The 11,332-nt window shown below is 49.5% G+C and overlaps 5 protein-coding genes across 5 annotated transcripts; 2 read left to right on the top strand and 3 right to left on the bottom strand.

Annotated features, from left to right (window-relative positions):
- Positions 1-58: 58 nt before the first annotated feature.
- Positions 59-1,241, bottom strand: K444DRAFT_622789 (UPF0220-domain-containing protein). The gene is made up of 3 exons (XM_024882167.1): positions 1,003-1,241; positions 472-836; positions 59-424 (listed from the first exon to the last, which is right to left on the bottom strand). The coding sequence occupies exons 1-3, from the start codon at positions 1,093-1,095 to the stop codon at positions 361-363; spliced, it is 522 nt and encodes a 173-aa protein (XP_024726125.1). The 5' UTR covers positions 1,096-1,241; the 3' UTR covers positions 59-360.
- Positions 1,242-1,976: 735 nt separating this feature from the next.
- K444DRAFT_295043 (cell wall assembly and cell proliferation coordinating protein) lies at positions 1,977-4,113 on the bottom strand. Its single transcript, XM_024871678.1, has 3 exons — positions 3,784-4,113; positions 3,638-3,690; positions 1,977-3,587 (listed from the first exon to the last, which is right to left on the bottom strand). Coding segments are annotated over exons 1-3 (1,617 nt in total). The 5' UTR covers positions 3,786-4,113; the 3' UTR covers positions 1,977-2,025.
- A 1,008-nt stretch (positions 4,114-5,121) lies between these two features.
- On the bottom strand, positions 5,122-8,681 carry K444DRAFT_577551 (uncharacterized protein). Its single transcript, XM_024877577.1, has 2 exons — positions 6,062-8,681; positions 5,122-6,012 (listed from the first exon to the last, which is right to left on the bottom strand). Exons 1-2 carry the CDS (start codon positions 8,608-8,610, stop codon positions 5,370-5,372), a joined length of 3,192 nt encoding a protein of 1,063 aa, XP_024726127.1. The 5' UTR covers positions 8,611-8,681; the 3' UTR covers positions 5,122-5,369.
- A 168-nt stretch (positions 8,682-8,849) lies between these two features.
- Positions 8,850-9,666, top strand: K444DRAFT_638733 (uncharacterized protein; the record flags this gene model as incomplete). Its single annotated transcript, XM_024884299.1, has 2 exons — positions 8,850-9,039; positions 9,089-9,666. 2 exons carry the CDS (start codon positions 8,850-8,852, stop codon positions 9,664-9,666), a joined length of 768 nt encoding a protein of 255 aa, XP_024726128.1.
- An 857-nt stretch (positions 9,667-10,523) lies between these two features.
- On the top strand, positions 10,524-11,081 carry K444DRAFT_549573 (uncharacterized protein; the record flags this gene model as incomplete). Its single annotated transcript, XM_024876469.1, has 1 exon — positions 10,524-11,081. The coding sequence occupies one exon, from the start codon at positions 10,524-10,526 to the stop codon at positions 11,079-11,081; it is 558 nt and encodes a 185-aa protein (XP_024726129.1).
- Positions 11,082-11,332: the final 251 nt, after the last annotated feature.

Raw genomic sequence — 11,332 nt, forward strand, 5'->3', positions numbered from 1 at the left:
CTGAGATCTGCGCTGAATTTTAAAATGCAGCAGTTATAGTCTTTAAAGTAGAGTATCTGCTTCTTGTATACTTAGAATTAGATTGTTAAGAGTTGCAAGTCCAAAAGTGAAGTTTGACATCACGGTGCTTGGTGAAGCTTTTGTAGATGGAGAAAACGATTGAGAAATGAAAAATACCGCTTGATCGCTCACGTTTACATCAGAGTTATAACTACAAAAAGAAAGAACGCCTGAATAGTTTGTTCCGTTCCATGTTGCATGCTCCATAGCCTCGTTCTCATCACCCACCCGTTTCCCCCTTGCCCTCCTCAATCCTCTACCCCCCCCAATTCCCAGTCCCTTCTTACCAGCTGAGCTCTCCTACAGAGCCAAGTTATAAGAATACTCATCCTCCATATTCTGGCTAATCCAAAGCACCACCGAGCTATCACCATTAGCACTCTTCCCCTCTCCCATACACACATCACTTACCTCAACATAACCAAACCATTAGCCGCCACATTGCTTACCCCCATACTAAGCGTCGGCCACACGGTCTCCGGCACAATATACTTCAATACCAACACCGTAACACCCCCCGCCATGCCTCCCGCCAGGCTGGCGAAACCGAGGAAGAGCACCACCCTCGCCTTCCACGCAACACCATTCCCACTATAACTGAAGCTGTCTGCGGAGAGTCGAGTCTTCTCGATAGAGTTGATGATCAGCATCCCGAGGGAGCTGAAGATCAGGGGCAGCCAGTCGACGAAGTTGATGTGGATGGGCGGGTCGCTGCCGTTTTTTGCGCTGTGAGACCAGACGGCCGCGTCGACCATTATGAAGAAGGCGAGGGAGAACTGTATCCATTAGCATCAATCCAATTCCATCTTCAGAACGTCCTCCTCTCGAGGAGGGCTGGAGTTGAAGCGATGTTGGTTGGAGGCGGGGAAGGCATGAGGCAGCCTGATACCCTCTTCCCCCAACATCATTTCTCTGAGGTATAGAGGGATATTAAAGACATACCAGCGCTCCAGCCGAGTATACGCCTGCGCTCCTGGCCGTAGCACTATTCATCCATTCCGGCTTCCTGAACTTCCAGAGGCGCTCTTCGGGCATCGTGCTTATCGATCCGTTTCGCTCTGCTGTATCTTGCTATTCCTTGTTCTGTTCTGCACTTGCTGCGTCTCTCAGAGAGCAGTTCGATTCAAATCTGAGTTCCTTTGAGTTTGTGAAGGTGATGAGAGTCGTGAGCTCGTTGGGGGAGTGGATTTCTGGAGGAGCTTCGTGAGCTTGCGCGGCTGACGATGAGGCTTGGCAATGGTCACGTGGTAAAATACTCAATCGAGGAGGTTGTCTGGTTGTCAACTCACTTCCTCTCAAGTTTACATAGTACATTCGTGTCATTTTCGAGACACTTTGAGAATCAATCGATGCATGCCTTGTATTCAGTAGCAATCCCCACACTCATTACTACCATTCACGCCCATCCATGTTATGCGCCATTCCCAATGATCAAGAATTGACCATGACTGCAGAAAAGCAAATGCACTCCCCTCTTTCTTATCACCCTTTCTCATCATGTACATACAGACACCTCTCTTATTTTCTTCCTCGCTCTCATTCATCCCCCACCAATCCATAGCTCAACCTCGATGCCTCCGCAATCAAGAAACTCAAACAAGACAAGCCTTTCCCATTTAATTGTACAAACAAAGCTTCCCATCCCAGCCAGTCAGCCAGCCAGTCGGCAGAGAAAGAATCGAGCATCCAGCACTGCAAGCCTGGCCTGCGGCTTCCGGAAAAAAGAAGGAGAGCAAGAAACTCGGTCTGGGACGTCCACTTCGTATATGCGATTTGTTTTTACTACGCCTCGTAAACCACTAGCATTCCCTTCTCTCGTTTTTGACAATGAGAAGGAAATCCTCCCAATGCATGCCACTCAATTATGACAGAATTTCTTAAATGGAGCGAGAAATCCCTTATAATTCGCGCCTCAAACGCCTTGTTCCATGTCGATTTAGAGAATTAGGAAAGGAGGGCCGATCCTTAGATCTCAACCGTCTTCATCGTCGTGTCGTCTTCAACTGTGGCCGTCTTCGCGTTGCCGTTTGTCATCACCTTCTTGAGGTTCGAGTCGCCGGCCTTCGTGTTCTCCTTGTCATCATCTAGCGAAACAGGCTCGAGTAACGACTCCAAAGTCTTGTTTGGCTTTTGGTCTTCACTCGGTCGTGGTGTCTCAACGTCGACAAGTTTTGCTGGCTTAATGCCACTTGTGTGAACTTTGATAGGTGCCGAGCTCTCTTCTGTCACTCGGGCCAGTGGACTGGATTTGCCATAGTTTGGACGATTTGGACTTGGGACAGGCGAAGCTCCACTGAATCGCTGCATTGAGCGTCCTCGAGGTTCTCCAGTCTCAGCCGTCGGGCTGGCGTAGGGTGATCCCGACGGAGATCCAGCGGCTTGACCGTTCGGTCCCTGTGGTCGGCGTCGAACTCCTTTGCGGCCATACTTCTGATCCATTCTCCATCTCAAGATGTTCAGATATCCAGGTTCAACATTTTTCGACTTGAACTCTCTCAGCTTGAGCTCATTGGTCTCCTCATCAACAAACCATTTACCGCTGTTCAGATCGTCCGCAACTGTTGCCAAGAAAGCAGACCACGAGCGTGCGACAACATACTTGCAGTCGTAATCCCGCCCGAATAGAATAACCTGACCCCACTTCCCTGCTGGACCAGGCGCCAAATCAACAGCCAAATTATTTCCACCCCAATCTCGGACCAAGGGAATCCAGGACGGATGTGCGTAGACCTTTTGGATGGCATTTGATGGTTGAGAGTCCTGGCGAGCAAGTAGATCTTGTCTCCAGTGAATATTTTGTCCAGTCTGCAGCGGGGGTGGTTTGGAAGAGGATGATGAGCTGCCACCGAGGGCCTTCATGGGTGTAGCTGGCTTGAAGTTGACGGGCTCATTGAGGTACTCGAGATTCACTTTCTTCCAGTTATCCCATTCCTGAACAATCTCCTCGCAGTCCAGCAGCATACAGCCAAATATGATACCAGTAGGCATGCCACCACGTTCTTGACCATCATGAACCTGCAATGATTCGCGCACCTCCATGGGCAGCGAGCAGTCTAATTGGTGTTCTAACTCGTTCAGGTCATTGTTTGTACATCCCTCACCAAGCTGGTCATGAAGCTCCGGGTAATTCTCTTCTGCCCACCGATCAATTCGCTTCCACGAGTGCTCGACAGGCGGTGGTGGAGGTAATCCTTCTTGGAACGCCTGTAATTGTATCTCGCCCGGGGTGACATTCTCGAAGTTTTCATTTGCACTGTTGGTTCTTGCGAGGGCAGCACTCGATCTCATGCCGGGAGAATATGGTGAATGCGGGGCCGGGCTTTTTGGTTGTCCGGCATGTGATCCGGGATAAGCACCCCCATTCAATGCGGACGTTGAGTGTCTACCTGCAGCATCTTCGTGATAAGGAGAATTGATATCGGCACGCGATTCGGAGGCAGCGGTGGCAACTGATGTTAAGGGATCGTGTCGACTTTGTCCGAGGGGGACGTGTTGACCTGTTCGGTAAGGGGAGTCGTAAGAGGAATCTGTTTACATCGTTAGATCGTGCATCTTCGAAGCAGGAAAACAAACATACGTCGGTCATAGCTTGTCATGGTATGCCAGAACGATCGTAGGGCAGAGCCGAACCTGATAGCACAATCGTTGTCAGTGACGTCGCGTTATTTCATCTCAGGGCATGGATGGGGAGTGCTTCGTGGTGCGCAAAGAAAGGGGATCAACATACGACGCCATATCTGGCGATGGATCAGTGATTGCAGACACTTTGAAGATTTGCTAGTGACGTCTGCCGGGTTGGCGGTGATGCAGAGAGAGACGGACAGCAGCGCACTAACAAAAACGAATGTAGTGTGAAGAAGATGTTGGAGGCTCGTCGGTGGTGTTTTGCCAAGCGGACTCCTTTGAAGAGGTGGTGGTGGAGCGCCTTTTAGATCGATTGTTAAATTTAGCGTGTTCTGGTTGGCCAAGCGGCGCTGCAAGTGAAATATGCCGACGAGGGGAAATGGCGACCGACCGCAGGGCCTTTATTTAGTTTTTCTGCAAAATAATCACGACTGGGCCTCTTGATAGGGGAAGCGAGTGAATCGAGGCATGGAGTGGAGCAGAGTCGTGTTGGAGCCACAATTCCAGGTGCAGGTCCCGCTCCAGCTCCACATGCTATTTTCAACAGTGTGGCTGCTCTCAAGTTGAAGGAGATGTGGAGGTTCTGTGCTGCTTCTTTTGTGAATCTCGGGGCCAGTCGGTCAGCAGGTGCTCGATGATAGGCAGATCATCACCAACCTTGATTGACGTCGTTCACCAGGCTGTCAATCTCGGTTGAATCCCATCCTCGTTTGGGCGGTGTTGATTCAACTGGTTTTCCAGTGGTGCAGGGGTCCTTCTCAGTGAGTGACGTACGGCTCAAAAGGCCAAATCTCCTCCTGAACCCGAGTTGGAAAACACTATTTGCCTGAAGCGCAGGGGAATTTACATACAGCAGCAGTCAAAGATCTCGAGCTCAAGATAGGGGGGGTTGCAAATGTACATCGCACGATTTTATGGAAGCTCGCTTTGCAGAAGCGCAATTAAGTTGGCGCAGCAGGCAAGTAATTTTGCGTTTATGATCCATGGCTTGCAAAGGGAGGTGTGTTTCATCTTCACCATGATCGCCTCGGCCGACGGATTTCTGCAGGTCCCCGTGCGGCGCCTCTTTTGCAGTAAAGGTGCAGCAGCTCCAACCGTTGCGCACACAAAGAGTGGCTGAGGAGCGGTGTGGTTGGCGGCAGCCAATTGACCTGGGCGTCATGATGCAGCTGTGGTGAGCCCCCAAAAAAGCCCCTGAGCTGGCTCGCTTGTTTGCGGGCTGAGGATGGCCAACGAGAGGGAACATGTGGGAAGCGAGGAGACTCGCCTCTTCTGGTGTGGAATATGGAATGCGTTGGTGGAGTTCACTTACAGGATATATTTAGACGATTTATTAGAGGGAACAGATGATCCGGAAACTGGCGATACTGGCGATCTCAGGGCGCAGCAGCGAGTTGTCGTCAACCCCGCATTCTCAAGACTGAGATATGAAAGTCTCGCCACCCAAATGTCGATCTTCTCGATGGCACTCGGAGATATCGATAACTGTCATCGAATTTATACCCGGAGAATTCGGAACATTCACGATGTACGTCAGGATCAATTGTATCCAGTTGGATCGATTCCAGGACGCCTTTTGATACAGCCAGCCATTGGCCTCTATTTGTGGAGGTCGCCCCCGCTATCCCAATTCATCCCCCTTGACTCCACGCCAAATGCACGAGATCGACTATCATACAGACCCCCTAACTCTGCCACATGTATTCGCTCAACTGAAGTAGATGCTCGCCCATACCTCTCTTCGCCACGCTGCTGATACCTCTCTCGGGGCTGGAAAGCTTCTCACTGTAGCATAGCTCTACCAGCGTCTTTAGCTCATCGTAACTGAAGAGCTCTTTCCCACCATTGCCGCTCTCTTTCTCATCCTTAGCTTGCTTGACCACCGCGTCTGGCCCTGACATGAAGAGGTCGAAGAACTTTGCGGCCCGCTCTAACTCAACGTCCGACTCGATGTTCTTAATATTCTGCTGCAAAACAAAGATATTGAGTTGCATCCTTCCACAACCATGCGCATTCATGGCTTTTACCATGCCGGCGTTGGTGACGAGGAAGCTATCAATAAGCAGACCGAGACCGGTGCGAATGAATGAGATCTCCTTTTCGCGGAGGAAACGAACAATTGTCTCATCGTAGGAGACTAGATTAGCGTTGAGGCTCAATATTTTGGGATCTGAGTCTTTCACTTCTTGCTCGAGCAAGTAGGGGGCAGATTCGGGTGATAAGGCAATGGCCAAGGACTGGACTATCTGGCACCTCGCTTCCATGTGGAGGGTCAAAAGAACAGTGCCAGCCAGCTCCTGGTAAGAAGAGACGATAGAGTCAAAGGCGCTGAAGTTTGGTCAGCAATGCTGTAAAAAGTTGATAGGAAATGACTTACACTACCGTTTCCTGTGTCATTGGTAGGTAGACAGGAACTTGGTCGTCTTGGGCTCTGGTAACATCATTCAACAGTGTCCATCGTTTAGTTGCCGGCTTGGCATTGGTGCGAGAAGAGTCTGCGTCGTTGCGAGTGATGTGACGAAGCTGTTCGATTTTGATAGCAAGCCATTTCATACTAGTGTAGAGAACACACAAGGAAGAGATGACCTCGCGATCTTGAATAATGTCATCTAATCGTAAGGGGGTTTCGTTTGTCTGCAATATGAGCAGACCTGTCTCCTTTTCCAGCTGCTGTCGATCGGCTTCCTCTGAGGTCCAAAGCTTCTGCATCGTGTCGTGAATATCACCTGGGCCTTGAGCTAGTGATGCCGAAAGCTTGAGGGTTGTGCCGTCCGAATCCCGAACTCTTGATACAAGTGATCTGAACCAATCGCAACAACGATCATAGTATCGCATCATTTGAGTGATGATGAGCTGGCTGAGAGCTTGGTCATGAGGTATTGTATCCAGCATGCGACAAAATGCGGTGATGAGGGCGAAGAATACAGAAGTCCCTTTGAATACGGGCCTTCGAGCAACCTTTGACCATTGAGGATCCTGTTGGAAAGAGTCGGACTCTTCGAAGACCGAATCACTGAGTTTTCCCAGGGTCTCATCGAGCTGGGGAAGAAAGACGTTGAGGAGGAAGTTGTCCAGGAAAGAGGTCAGAGTACTGGTAACAAGATCAGAGCCTGGCGGCACTATGATCTTCAGCCTCTGTAAGAAGCCGAGAGTTGGCGGCAAGAGCAAGCTCATGTTGAAGACACTGGGCTCCACTAATGACTTGTGAGCTCCGATAACACCATTTTTGGCATCAAATGCAGTGCTAGCAATCCGTCGCGATCCATGACGCTCAATGGTGCTCTCCATCCTGTTGGGAAGCTTTTTGCCATCTGGGCCTTGCTTTCGGCCTGACATGAGACCTGGAACTGCGGCTCTTATGATTCCTTCCAGCTCTTGATATTCCGTAGTCATCTGGACGGATTTCGAATCTGCATCGGCAAACTGGAACAGGGTTTCTCGCTTTGAGTCTTGTTTCGAGCCTCCAAGCTTCGGTGAGGAGTTGAATTGATACACATCCGCATCGGTAGTGACATAGTTGTGCAACAATGACCGAATCTCATTCTGATACAAATTCCAGAGCTCTCGGAAACCTCCAAGCAGCGCTGATGAGTTTGTCACGCCCTCCCTCCGTACAATAGCCTTCACAACATCATTGAGCACCCGGTGACTTTCCGCAATAGCTTCGAATTTGGCATAGAGTGTCCAGAGAAGATCGTATATGACATCTGCACGAATATTGTTCTCGCGAGCGCCAAATGCTTGGTTGCCTTGAGTCTGCGATAATCCACCTCGCAAAGAGCTGGGATGCTTCTGATCAACCTCGCCGTTGGTTTCATTGACAATGCCAAATAGTTCGACTGGCAGTCGCTGTTTGATGGTATTCACAGCTGACTCGAGTCGACCGAGCTTGTTCAGTGACTCTACCAATAACTCAATATAATAAAAGGTGTCTGCCTCCGGGTTCCTGGACGGGTCCTCCACTATCTGCTCGGTGAGATCCATTGTATCCAGCACCTCATAGAATGGGCGTATAGAAGCCGCTTTGTCGGTCTTCTCCCTCCCTAGCGCTCCCTGTTCTTTCGCAAGAGTCTGCCATCGTTCTTGGCAATAGGGTGATTTCAGATAGAGATGATCATGGAGCTCTTCAATCAAGATATCTGTCAAAGCAGTCTCCTGGTTTGTGAGATAGCTCCTTAGATCGTTCAAAGCACCAATCTCATCCAATGCCGGAACCCTGATTCGCCGAAGGGCAGTCTGCAATATATCCACCGCTGTCAGAAACCTCTTCTCGGATATTCTTGCCTCCAGCTGGTCTGGTACCAGCCGCAGATCCTCAATTTCTGAGAGTGTGTGTATTAAGTCATCGTAGTTTTGTGATCCTATCGCTAACTTCTTCAGCTCCGGATCCGCCGTTGCCAGACTCGCTTTAGACTGTCCCAAAGACTCTTTTAATGTTCGTACCCGCTTTTGGGATGCTTGTATGCTCGACTGAATCTTGTGAAAGGTACCAATTGAGCTGTTGAACCCTTGATGGTGTTCGTGAACGATGGCTTTCAGCGACTCCTGCAAATATCTGTGTGTCCTCTCAAATTCACGGTACTCGTGTGCCCTTCCAACAGAACTTGTGTCTAGAAGCTGGAGTGCAACATGGACCGGCAAACATTCATTCTGGCACATAGCAGGCCAATCCGACTTGATGTGTTCCAGAACGACACCTATCTCCTTCTCTGCCTTGCTCTCGGGTGCCCGTCTCGGACGGGAGTATTGGTTTCTCGTCGCAGGAGTAGAGTTTGTGGGGATTGAAGGAGTGCCATATCGGTCACCATAGTCGTTGCCATAAGGATCATAGTCGTCTGTCTCTCTGATGGGTGAACCATATCCTCCAGTGCCATTACCGTTGGTGTACGGGTCCTCCCCAAAACCACCGTAACGGTTGCGGGACATAGCTAGTCATTCGCGATCGCTTCTTTTTTCTCGAGATATTGGTGCCATTCGCAGGTCTCTGGAAGTTGTCGATCTATACTATCTGCCTGAGACGCGAAATGCGAGATGCGGTCACAGGGTTCATCTCGCTCCCAGACTAGCGCAGGAAACAGCCGAGCTCTTGCATTTAAAATCTTCATAGTGTCTCTTAAGGCAACCTCTTCTGCCCACAAATAACACAACACAATTTTGAGGGAAGAATGCTCGGCGTCTACAATTATCTCTCAACTAGACTGTTGAGGAGGGAATCTTCCCAGGGAGGTGTCAAGTCGAGTCAACCAGAATTGGCTCCCTTCTCTCTCTTCTCTTCTCTGCCACCGGAGCTTCGACGAAAGATCTGGCATCTAGCTCTGCCTACGCGACTCATTGAAGCTTCGCTAGATTTTCAAAGTATGCAGTTTCCTCTGATCCTCGAACACTCAGCTGACGTGTAAACCAGATGAACAATGCGGTTGTTGTTTGAGCCCACCAAAAACTGGCAAAGAAGACCGTCGACAACTACCTGTGCTCTTCGCAGTCAACGTTGAATCCCGAGAGTTCTGCCTTGAGCAGTACATTCCCTTCGCAAATACCTATATTCACCCAAAGCTCGACCTGATTTACATCTCGTGGCTGAACGCAGATCTCGTTACTCCACGTCCGAAGTTCTATCCTATTCAAGACCAGCCTTTGAGGAAGCTACACACCATTGCAATGACAATACAACGCGGCCCTAGGAGCCCAGAGAGATTTGGGGCCTTTGTCAGTTGCCTGCGTTGTCTCGGGAGTCCACAAGAGATTCAACTCTGCCTTGTTGGTCCCAAACTGCCCTCTCTATTCTCCACCACCGCCGGCTTTTCCATTTCAAATGGGAACATGGTTGTGTTGTTGGACTGGGCGAACAAGGTTGAAGAGAACATGTCACAAGAGGTGCGGTCGCATGTAATGAGAGCTCTTGAGGCGGAAGATGCTGCAGCGCCTGGTTTCAGCATTCCCGCGATCAGTAAGAGGCTGTATTACGTATTTTCTGGTCCTTAGATGTCCTCTCCGTCCTCTCCGTCCTCTCCCTTCTGCTCCGTCACCTTCTAAAGCTAAAATTCCAGTGCAACCTTATTCCCCATGCTGCGAATCTTCTCTTTGTATAGATGTTTTTCCCGTCTCCTGCTTTTTCATTGGTTCTGCAGACATGTCGAGATGAGTAGACCTAGAGTACATAAAGCAAAGTACGTACGGTATGTCAATACCGATAGCATACTATCTATCTTCACTATACCGGCGCCTCCCATTCCTTTCCTTTTCTGGTCTGGAATGCGGCTACACTCCCCAAACACTCTGGCCCTTACCCCCTTTCCCTCGTGGATTGGTTCAACCTGTGGTATAGGCCTATTTTTGGAGGGAGAAGATTGATCTAGTCCGATTACTCACCGCGGTATCTTCCTTCGGGCATAGATATGGTGGTCCATATCTTTCTGGCCAACATTTAACTATTACAGCGGTGTCGATGTTTTTGAATGATCTTCAGGGGCGTTCGCACAGGGTTGACTAGCTCTTATCTTGCCCAATTTGTACTGCGGAAACCTCTCCCCGCGATTCGCTAAATGAATATCCCATATCATCTTAATTAATAGATCTCACACGTTTTCTCTCCCCGTTTACTTACCGCGGCACGCTGTGCCTAAAATTAATTCAGCCTCTATTTGAAACTATCGGCGCCTAAACCTCCGCCTTTCCACGATCAATTTCGAACATCATCTGACAATACATGTTTGTATCTGTTTCCTTTGCAATGAATAAGTAAAGTTTGTTCCGCTCTTTACCATTTATTTTTCTGCTTCTCTCTCTTCCTCTTCCTCTTCCTCATGTTATTTTCACTGTATATATTTGCTCAAATCGTCATGTTATTCCCCCTCCTTCCCCTCCTTATTACCCTCGCCTGTGCCCTCCCGACGGTGACTGTTGGTGGTGCAGCCCTCAAGCCTTACCAACTCCGCGGCGTGCAATCGCCAATCTTCCATCTGTATCTCCAATCACTTCCAACTGCCAAGAGGACACCTGTAATGGGCCCGGAAGCCACCAGTGAATACTTCACCATCGGTTCTAGCATCCAATCCCTAAATTCCTCTTTGTTTCTGAACATTGGTCCGGGTACTGGGAAGAGTTACTTGCCCTTGAGTCTGGATACGATTAGGAATACGACAGCTTGGGGCTTGGAGGGTGATACCGTAATTACTACTGCGGCAAGTTCTTATGGAAGACGTAAGTTGACCATTCTGAGGAGCTGTGAGTTCTCGGACAGAGGATCGAGGCTGATGGATCGAATAGAATTGAACTTCTTGGCGTGCAATTCCGCCACGACCGGATACTATACACTCTATCTGCAAAAGGGAAGTGATACGCCCAGTGGACAGACTTGCAGCAACTATCAGACAATACATACGCCTTGTCTATGTTAGGGAAGGAAAGAAACGATGGACTGCAGGTTGGAGCCTGGATGAGAAGAAACACGGAGGGATGCCGCTGTAAATTGGCGTTGAGAATGACGATGTAACTGCTAAAGCAGTGACCGAGATGTTGGAATCAACGAATGCTCAAAACACTCCGAGAGTCCCAATTAGGTGACCGAGAGTCGATCACGTGACCTTCCACCGAATGGAATCGAAGAGCGCCTCAATGCCTCAAATCTTGGCTCTCCATCAGTCTCCTG

Source organism: Hyaloscypha bicolor (assembly GCF_002865645.1).
Source record: "Hyaloscypha bicolor E unplaced genomic scaffold K444scaffold_191, whole genome shotgun sequence".
Taxonomy (NCBI): Eukaryota; Fungi; Ascomycota; class Leotiomycetes; order Helotiales; family Hyaloscyphaceae; genus Hyaloscypha; species Hyaloscypha bicolor.

Bases quoted from the DNA above. Each gene is read 5' to 3' on its own strand.
- K444DRAFT_622789 (XM_024882167.1), bottom strand. From the start codon at position 1,095: ATGCCCGAAGAGCGCCTCTGGAAGTTCAGGAAGCCGGAATGGATGAAT. The intron at 837-1,002 runs GTATGTCTTTAA...TAATGGATACAG, and splicing joins TATACTCGGCTGGAGCGCTG to TTCTCCCTCGCCTTCTTCAT. The intron at 425-471 runs GTAAGTGATGTG...TAATGGTGATAG, and splicing joins AATGGTTTGGTTATGTTGAG to CTCGGTGGTGCTTTGGATTA.
- K444DRAFT_295043 (XM_024871678.1), bottom strand. The intron at 3,588-3,637 runs GTATGTTTGTTT...CGATGTAAACAG, and splicing joins CATGACAAGCTATGACCGAC to ATTCCTCTTACGACTCCCCT.
- K444DRAFT_577551 (XM_024877577.1), bottom strand. From the start codon at position 8,610: ATGTCCCGCAACCGTTACGGTGGTTTTGGGGAGGACCCGTACACCAAC. The intron at 6,013-6,061 runs GTAAGTCATTTC...ACCAAACTTCAG, and splicing joins ATGACACAGGAAACGGTAGT to CGCCTTTGACTCTATCGTCT.